The 9,819-nt window shown below is 47.1% G+C and overlaps 1 protein-coding gene across 5 annotated transcripts; it reads right to left on the bottom strand.

Annotated features, from left to right (window-relative positions):
- Positions 1 to 2,444: 2,444 nt before the first annotated feature.
- Positions 2,445 to 9,778, bottom strand: HNRNPH3 (heterogeneous nuclear ribonucleoprotein H3). 5 transcript variants are annotated; one of them, XM_032994586.2, is made up of 10 exons: positions 9,648 to 9,778; positions 8,164 to 8,300; positions 7,501 to 7,639; positions 6,752 to 6,939; positions 6,261 to 6,347; positions 5,796 to 5,914; positions 4,514 to 4,649; positions 4,154 to 4,234; positions 3,983 to 4,069; positions 2,445 to 3,678 (listed from the first exon to the last, which is right to left on the bottom strand). In XM_032994586.2, exons 2-10 carry the CDS (start codon positions 8,279 to 8,281, stop codon positions 3,602 to 3,604), a joined length of 1,032 nt encoding a protein of 343 aa, XP_032850477.1. In that variant the 5' UTR covers positions 8,282 to 8,300; positions 9,648 to 9,778; the 3' UTR covers positions 2,445 to 3,601. The 5 variants fall into 5 exon arrangements, with proteins under 5 accessions (XP_032850477.1, XP_032850478.1, XP_042647281.1 ...); XM_032994587.2 differs by having other exon boundaries at positions 6,797 to 6,939; XM_042791347.1 differs by lacking the exon at positions 9,648 to 9,778 and adding an exon at positions 9,270 to 9,384.
- Between the last annotated feature and the right edge of the window lie 41 nt (positions 9,779 to 9,819).

The following is a 9,819-nucleotide window of genomic DNA, read 5'->3' as shown; positions in this document are numbered from 1 at the left end:
CCTCCGAGAATATTGCACGGAGAACTGCGTTCTTTGTAGTCGCGGGTTTGTGGGGAGATTCTGTCAGCCAGGGGGCAAACAGTGCCTCTAGGCACTTGATGAAGGAAAGTGCATTTTGCTGAATTATTTTTTGAAATTAACCATTCATTTGACATATCAGTGTTTCCACTAAAAGATGTGCATCACAAAATTTTTGCCTGACGTTGTCTGTAACCTTGAACAAGTATCTTGGCATTATTTTCACCTAAGTCACGTGCTTTCAGGCTTGTCCCTGTAGTCGCTGTACACCTCTAGCAGCAGACTGGGATTAAATAGCGGGGACTGCGTCCTTTCTGCGTGGGACAGGCAGGCTCTTCCTTGTTTTGTCATCAGCTTTCTCAAACTTTCGGGGAAAGGTGATGACAAAACTTCCTCAACTTCATTTTTTTTTCCAGAGCACTTTTGAGTACGTCTAGGTCTGGCCACTCTTCACACCGATGGCAGCTTCTGCTGGAATGTAAATCCTAATTCTTCCCGTAGGCGAATACAAATACATCCTTTGATAAACTGTCCTCACTTCCACGTCACCGCGCTAGAACCAATTTACCCTCTTCCCTTTAGTCACTGTTCATGCAGTGGGTCCGGCCGTGGGACCTCCCCGCTCTGGTCAGCGCTGATGCGCCGTCAGCAGCGTTACCGGCCCGGGAGTGGGCTTGGAATATTCTTACCAACAGGAAAAGGGAGGCTGGGAAACAGGGCTTTTAACTGTTCTTGCACTTCGTTTAGCTTAGCTTTGTCTTTTGAGGATAGCCATTTAGTCAATATTCTAAAAGCTAACCCAGCTGTTCTTTTTAACGCCTCATTGTAGTTGCTTGTGTAGCTTTTGTAAAGAAAAATGGTTTTTAAACTACCTGCTGTAACTTTTTGTAAAATACAAAACAAATACTTGTAAATCTGTAAATAGCTTTTGGGGAAAAAAATAAATCTAATTCATCTGCAACTTAACTATGGGAATAATGTCAACTTTATTTAAATTTGTAATTCAGAGTGTTTTATTATGTCTTGTTTGTTGGGGAGCGGGGAGCTACCCTGCTAATGCTGTAACAGGCCCAGTGCTGCTCGTGTGCCTCCTGAAGGGATTCCCAGAGTTCTCCAGCGGGCTTTAGGTGGGGCAGGCATGGAGGCAGCAGGGCTTGATCTAGGGTATAGGTGATGCTAATCCATACTGCTTTAATAACTAATTTTTCAAGAAGTATGCAACTAAACAAAATTAAAAATAGACCATCTTTAAAATAAGGGTATAGTGCATTTCTGTAACATGCAATAAATTAAATTTCTATTACGTAACCGCACTCTTTTCCTCTCCGCTGCGCTGCCCTGCCCTATTTGCGTGGGAAAACATCCCTGAAGTAGTGTGCAATATTTCAGATTGCTTTTGCTTACTCCAAGTAAAGCTTCTGCCTTGACCAGAAGGGCGAATATCGTATGTTCCACGTGGGTTCATTTCCCTTAGCATCAAGCTACGTACCTGGCCTGCTTTTAGCAGTGTTTTGGACCACGCTGTTGTTAATCCCGTATCTTTATCTTTCTATAAAAAACCCTGTTCCGTGATTCTAAATCGTCCTCACACTGAGCATGGGAAGAGCTGCGGGACACCGACTCCCTCAGAAGAAAGTGTAACCGCTCCCACCGTGGGAGAGCAGCCTAGTTTGCTTCTTGGGAAACCACCCTCTGACCGAACGCACCGGGGGCATTAGCAAGCGAACAGAGAAGAACGCGCTGCTCCTCCCGCTCTTCCTCCTCCCCGCTTCTCCGAGAGCCGGCGCGATTAAACCTCCGCCTCCCTCCCTGACCCAGCGATCTCTTTTCCTAGGCTTCCTCCTCAAAACCAACTCCTCTGCGAGTCAAACGCCGCTGAAGCGACTCGGGCCGGTTCCTCGCCGGGCGCTGCCGCGGGTGCGGGGCGCGGAGTCGCAGCGGCGGGGACGGGACGGGACAGGCTGGGACGGGCCCGCGCTTCGGCCCTTTTTGCGGATTAGCCGCCCTACAGACACGCGCGCAAAGCAAAGCTCCCACCCCGCTCTCGCAAGGTGAGTCTTAAACGCGCAAGGAGCGGGGCCGGAGCTGCCCCCATTTCCCAGGCATCTGCCCCGCCCGGGGTACACGCCCTCTACCTTACTGTATGAGCTTTTTCCCTCCAGCTGGATTAATTCTCGTCCTGACCTCTGCCAGCCCGGTTTTATGAACCACATAAACTTCTTCAGCAACAGCCTGAGAACCCGCTATGTTGTAGGAGGACCAAGCTAAAGCAAAGCCCTCCAAGATCCCTGAGGTGAAGATCTACTTTTCCCCGCCCCTTCCTACCCGCGACTATTCCAGACCTTGGCACTCACCCTCTGGGCCCTTACTTCCAGTCCCTGGGACACAAGAACACGCTCTCTAGTGAAATAAACTCCATTCTCCTCTCTCCCACAAGAAGACATTTATTACATATATAACACAGTACTAGCAAAACAGGTGACAGACTTTCAATACCCAAGATCACATTTGACATTGGAAGGGAGGCATCGAGGACAAAGCAGTCAATTTGGGAGATCACACTGGCTCAGAAGAATAAATACCTTTTTCATTACACATCAGGTATGTCAAGTGTCTTCAAACAATAGTTTCTTACATATCTTACATGTCACAAATGCACAAAATCGTTTTATCAACGTGTTGGGTTGGTGCGGTATTTAACAACTCTTGGGCTTATAGTTCTTTTAGAGATACTTTGCTTCTCATGAGCTCATCCCCAGAATGGCTTAAGTTTTAAACTACAGACAAATCAGCTCAGTGCAGCAAAAAACCCCCCTGAACCACATTTAGATACAGAGATTTCATGAAAGAAAAAAAAAAGTCTTGCTTCCAACTCCTCCCCTCTTCCCCAAAGCAGTGTTGTGAAAAACATACTAAGCAGAGAGATAGCTTCAAATTAACTCCCCGTTGCCGCTGGCTGAAAGCTGTGCTAGTGTTTTAGTTCCCCGGGCCCGTTCCAGGGCTGAAGTGCCGTGTCCAGCTCGCCTTGCACAGCGAAGCGCGGGGGCGGCGCAAGGACTTTTAGCCTCCGCAGCTTTATGCCAGGCTGAGAAGTTACTACATACAGCTTATCAAAAGGGTTTAGGCAAAGGTTGTTACCAAATAAACTAATCTAGTCATCTACCTTTTTCCCCTTAAACAAGTGGATTTTTCCAGCTCATTCACTACACCAAAATTACATAGAACTGAATCAGTGTTCATAGGAGTTACAGTACAACCACCTTTATTGAACCATAGTACAACATCTTAAACCGACTGTAGTCTTGAATATGTAATACATCCTTAGGAGTAACTAGTATAAAAAGTATCAACATCAGTGGTTTGAATATAAAAATTTATTTAAAGTCAGAGTATGCAACAAATAAAACCTACAGAAAACAGATTTTCCCATCACAATCTGTTGCTTACCAAATAATATTGTGAAAACACATTCCTTCAGTCATTATAAAGTTCTTAAAATACAAAAGAAATTAAATTTTGTAAGAAAGTCTAGTAGACCAGCGACTGTTTCTTCCAGGATGTTTTGCAGAAGCAAGGCTATCGTTCAATACATTCCACGCCATCCTCCTCCACCCATACTGCCTTGCCCATAGTATCCTCCACTATTTCCACTGCCACGACCTGCAAACAATTGACACAAGGTCACGCATACATACCTTAAAAAAAGAAAAAATGTGATGGGTAATACGGAACAGTTGGTTGAAGATGACTTAACTTATACTCTACTTTTCTAAACAAGCATTTGCTGCAGTAGCAAAATGCACAGACCCCCAACCTCATTTACAGTTTAAAATTAAGCCTCCCCCCCGCCCCCCGCCCCGCTTCCCTTCCTCCCAGCGCCGCCCCCTGCCCTCCCCCTCGCCCAGCACAAACAGCCCTTAGCAACATTTCCACAGAACAGGTGTAAAACAGAACTTCCACTTACTATAGCCGCCCAAGCCGTCGGGAGTTCCGTACCCGCCACTGTAATTGCTACCCATTCCCATTCGACCAACAGAGCCGTAACCTTGATCTGAAAAGCAGAAAGCGCGTCGTTACAAGCCTGGAACTCGTTAGGCTCGGCAAAGCCTGAGCAAAGGCCGGAACTGGTGCGTACCCATTCCGTCTCTGCCATAGCCTCCCATGCCAGATCCACCTCCAGCAGTCGAATTCAGGAATAGCTCAATATATCGATGTTCTGCGGGAAACAACAAAGCCTCACTTTCTGCTTTGTTTCAGGAGCACAAAGATACAGAGCCAGCCCCGCCCCCCCCCCGCCTCCACGTTATACCCAACAGTCAGAAGCCCACAAAAAGTGAGCTGGAAATGTGAAAACTGGCAAAGTCTTACGATCTGTGTATTTACTGCACAGCAACTTCAGTTGCGTGCAGTTTAAACCGTTCTCTGTTCAGGTTACCCTCTGTTACAGCCCGCTAAAGCCTGGGCAATGAAAGCTTCAGGTAAGCCTGACACTCACGCATGTGGTTTTTATCCTTGGACATGGCAGCTACTGCATCCTCATGTGTTACAAATTCCACATCTGCCTCTCCTGTGGCTCTTCCATCTGCCCCAATATCAATGTGAACTCTTATAGGATTCAATGGTGAGAAAAACTAATAATAAAAACAAACAAAATCATCACATTAATGCAGAATTCAACAGGAGCACTGCATCAACTTCATCTCATCCTACCTCACGCATATATTTAATTACTGATTTCCAAAGTATTACTTAGTGACAGTGGACCTTCAACATTAGGTCAACCTACACTTACAATCTATTATTATTATTATACGTCTCAAAGAGCTCCAGAGTTTGAGGAGCTTTCTTTAAAAGCAAAGATTCCTGCCCGCACACATTGCTTCAAGCAGAAAGTTCTAGTATGATGCCATCTTGGAAAAGGAAAATTATGACTGGTTTTGAAGAAGCAGAGCCAAGTAAGTTTCTCAAAGCAAGTCTTTATGGAATTCAAAAAAAACTGTCAATCAGGCTGCTCTTCCTTACTACAGGACTCAGAGGCAGGGTGGTATTTCTGATCACCAGCCTTTGTGCCACATAGTATCAATTTAAAAACATAAACAAAAAAACAAACAACAAAAAAAAAAACCACAAAAAAGAAAACTAGCACAAGCTTAAGAATGGAGTTGTACGTATGTAATATATAGGTGCAACTAACAGAGGGAGAGCCCCTGTAAGGGGGGGGCTGTTTAAACCAGGCCTCAAGTCCCAAGAAAACTTTTTTCCCTACAAACACCTCATCTATACTGCCACAAGAACGTATTCCCCAAATCCTGCAGATGTGCTTTTATCTGCCACCCCCAGCTCACAGGAGTAATGGGACACCGTCCCCTCGGACAGGAGCCAGCTCCCTGCCGCCCTCCCACCCCACCCCGCCCCTCCCCAAGTCAAACACACACACACAAACTACAGTCGAAGTCCCACATGTGCATTAGCAATCTTCAGCTGACCTTCTGAAAGCCTTAAACCGAGGCTATCGATCACAACCACCATTCTCTCCCCAATACACATTTTATGGAAACAAACACAGAGCCCGGAGTTTGGCTGACCTCTTTAGTAACCTCACCTCAGACACTACCTTTCCAAAAGCTCATTTACTACTAAGCTTTGTAAAACTCACACAAAGAGCCATGACTTCAGTTAGCAGATGTATTAGAGCTATCAACCACTCGTTTGAGAACTTTAACCCAGTAACATGCAAACTCTTGGCATCAGAAAGCCCCTTTCCCCATTGTACTTACATTAGCAATATCATTTTCCGTCGCTCGAAAAGGTAGTCCTCTCATGTGAACGAAGTGACCGCCACCATGGAAACCCGACCCTGCATCTCCAGCTCCACCATAGCCATGGCCTCCCATGCCTATTAAAAAACCCAAACCAAGTAAAACCACACACCTGTAGGATCATTGTGAAAAGCCAGAAAAGTCCTTACTACTCTTTTTTAAAAGCACTCGCTTCACGTCACTGAATGCAGGATGTTCATGCCTCCCGCCCATCGACCCAAACTCCTAGCGAGAAGGTATCCTAAGCAACATATTGACCTTCTCCTGAAATTCACCAATTCCCCCCATTTTTTAACCAGCTTATTTCTTTACAACATAATCTAATGAAGACATTCTTTTTGTCTTGGAAATACTGTCTTAAAACTCAAATAACAGAAAAATATTTTAAACCAAACTATTAAAAAAAAATGTTTTTCTTTTTACCTCTCCCATCCCTCATTCTGTCATCATAGCCATCATTTCCATAGCCATAGTTATTATAGCCACCATAATCATCAAAGCCACCATATCCTGTGTGCAAATGGAGAGAAAGAAAGGAATTATTATGGAAAAGCCACCAAGCAATGCACAAGAGCCAATTTTTCAGTCCTTGGGCACCCAGAAGTTTGCAAACAGCTTCTATGGACTGTTAAACCTGGGTTTCTGAACAGTGTAAATGTAAAGTTCTTTTTATACAGTAAAGACTGAAATATGCAAGTGAGAGACCAAATTCTGCTGAAAATACAGTTTCCTTATTATTTCCATTAATCTTAAATACTAAGTCACATTTTTTGGATACATTACAAGTAAGAATTTTTTGAGAGAGTGTGTCAAACCTAACGGGCACTGCAGCTACTGCCATGTCTTTATTTCTTGACAAAGATGTCAGAAACATGAAACTGCCAACAGAACCTCCATTCATTAGATAAACATACCACCGTCATATCCACCACCTCCTCGACGCATTCTGTCATACATACTTCCACGCCCAGCTCCATAATAACCCCCTCTTCCTCCTAATGGTCTATCATATGGTCCAGGTCGTTGTTGTCCCATCATTCTTCTTGGCATGTCACAGAATCCTCTGATTTCGCTCTTACTACTTTTGAAGATTTCAATATATCTAATAAAAGAGGATTTTCAAGGTACCAATAAGAACACACGCATAAGCTGTCGGAATATCATTAAAGGCCACACTACGTTTTCCATAACTAAACGTACAATCCAATAGAAGTGACTAGAGATACCATACAACTTAAGTTTCTCCTCAAAACCGTAAGAATCTTAAGTGTATTAAAAAAAAAAAGCATACACAAAAACACTTTACAGTGGCAAAAAATTACTACGTGGAAATTCTAGCTGTACAAATTAGGCATAAAACATGTCTTTCCAGTATGAGAAACATACTGTTGAAAAACAATGTCTAGCTATAGTAGCATTTATCCAATTACCCTACACAAGAACGACTGAAACAGTTTTCTGAGTTTAGCAAACTACCCAGAGCAATACTGTCTCCCCCACCCCCCAATCTACTGTATATTTCCCAAGTTAACTTAGGATCAGTTATAAAAATTCTTAAAAACAGCCAGTTCCATATAATGGTCCCCAACCCCCCCAAAAGCATTACTGACCCACAACCCCCAAAAATAAAGATTTAACACCATCCCAAACTCTCCATCCCCACCTGTGCCCTATTCTTTCCTTGTGTTTCCCCAGAGCATTTTCTGCTATCTCCTTTGAAGCAAACTGCACGAAGGCCTCCCCTGTGCTTCTCCCCTGGTAGTCCAGCGTCAATGTTATCCCATTTGGCACGATTTCCAACCCTTTAACCCAAGGACAAATAACCCCATCAAGGGGAACAGTGTTAAAGGCTGAAACATTCCCATCTGTAGCAAATACTTAAAGCATATCTAAACAACAACAACGAAAAAGAAAACCACCTTGTTTCCCCCATCACCCAACAATCCAACCATCTTTCATTAAACATTTACGGATTTAGCCATACTTCTTTTCTGTTTAAACTATGCAAAAATACAGCCACCTAAGTTACATGAAGAAAACATAGCTCCCAATCAAGTAATTTAACCGATCCAAATGCTAACATTCAGGTTACCCCAATATACGTAATAGGTTTACCACCTCGACAAAATTAGATACATACTGTGTTTTACTACATCTACTGTTATTTCTACTTCATTTACAGGGCATAATTCTTACTTAAAATAAACGGATTTAACACAATCCCTCCCATCCACCCCGTTAACAGCCAATACAAATTAAAACGCGCAAAACATGGCGTAAAAGACAAGATAACTCGGTTGCTGTATTTTGACTATACTAGAGGTACCTTGGAAAAACTGAACAATCTCTTCTTTGCTGCAACCAAATGGCAGGCCTCGAAGTCGTACCACTGTCCCATCATTGGTTGTATCATTTGGCCCGTTATGTTTTCCACTCCAGTCCATCTTTTATTTAAATCAAACCCTATAAAGAAACGGAAAAAAGTTGATGTTCCATATACATCCAAGTCCCTCCCCTCAAAAGAAATCTGGCAGTTTTTTTTCTTCAGATAACTAGCATTATGGATGATGAGCTTTATTTCCGTTATATTTAAAATTGTACTTTATCACATGTAAGCCCACCTCAAACTCTGCAAAAGGACAGAGTGTGTAGGGACGGAGGGCAGCACGTGGGTAGGCACTACACATTAAGCACCTTATATACTCAAGAGTACATCGAACATCCGTCCCCTAAGCCTTCGTAGGGCTTTTTTTTTCGGTTATTTCAGGGTTATTTTTTCAAGCGTAACAGCTGAAGAAAGGATAGGGACCACGCAACGGTTCCCGCGTGGAAACACAAGGCCTTTCTTTGTCTGCAAACAAAGCGCCACGGGCCACGCTCCCAGTTGTTTTTTTTTTTTTTTTTGTTTGGGCGGGTTTTTTTTTTCTTTTTTTTTTTTCTTTTCCCTCCCCAACCCTCCCCCCCCCCCCCCCCCCCCTTTTCCGGAAACGCCACCGGCGATGCGTTGGTTAGCTCCGAGCCCCGGGGGCCCCGATTCAGGCCGGGGACCCGCAGGAGCACCCTGAGCCCCGGGGTGGGGGGGGGTGGGGGGGCTGTTTTTGGCTCCCGCGCGGCGGCAGGTGCGCGCGCCGCCCTCAGCCGCCGGCGGGGGGGGGGGGTGGTGGCGGTGCGTGTGGTGGTGGTTGAAGGAGGGGTCGGAGCCCGTCCCCACAATGGGCCGCCAAGGCCGCAACAGCTAAAGCAGCGCCACCGCCCGCCCCGTCAGGCGCGGGGGCGCCCCCGGCCCTTTCCGGCCTACGGCGCCGACTCCCGCCGAAACCGCGGCCCTGACCCACCGCCCGCTCCCCGGCGCCATTTACCGCGCCTCCCACAGCCGGCCCTCCCGTTCCCGCCTCACCCCGCACCCCTTCCCGCCCAGCTCCCCGCCGCCACCTCTCCGCCTCCGACGAGCCGCTCGGTCTCCGCCCGCGCAACCTCAAGGCCCCCCCCGGAGCCCCCCGCCGCCGCCGCCGCTCTCTTGGTGCCGTCACCGCCCTCAGCTCCACCACTCAAAATGGCGGCCGCGCTCGGGAACGAGGCTCGGCGGAGCGGCGCCGCACCGCCCCCTCCCCCCCCCCCCCCCCCCGCCCCCCTCCCGGCCCGCCGCTCCCGCACCGCTGGCCCAGCCCCGGCACCGCGCCCAGGGGCGGAAAGGCCGGCCCGCCCGCCTCACCGCCCGGGCCTCCTTCGGTATCGCCACCCTGCCCGCGGGCACGCCGGGAGGGGCCCGGCTAGGGCTCGCTCAGCCCGCTACTCCCCCCCTTCACTCACCCGCAGACCCTCGCACAACCCCTCGACGCGCCCCGACAGGAGCTCCAGCCGGGAAGAAAGCTCCTCCTCGCCTCCCGACCGGCCGCCGAGCTCCAAACCTACGCAACGCAAACGGGCAGGATGGCGGACCGGGCCGGCGCCAGTCTCGCGAGAGGCCACGCCGCGCTCCCCG

The sequence above is a fragment of the Tyto alba genome, unplaced genomic scaffold (genome assembly GCF_018691265.1).
Source record: "Tyto alba isolate M040663 unplaced genomic scaffold, T.alba_DEE_v4.0 Super-Scaffold_1, whole genome shotgun sequence".
Lineage (NCBI taxonomy): Eukaryota > Metazoa > Chordata > Aves > Strigiformes > Tytonidae > Tyto > Tyto alba.
This window is presented reverse-complemented; position numbering and strand designations above follow the sequence as displayed.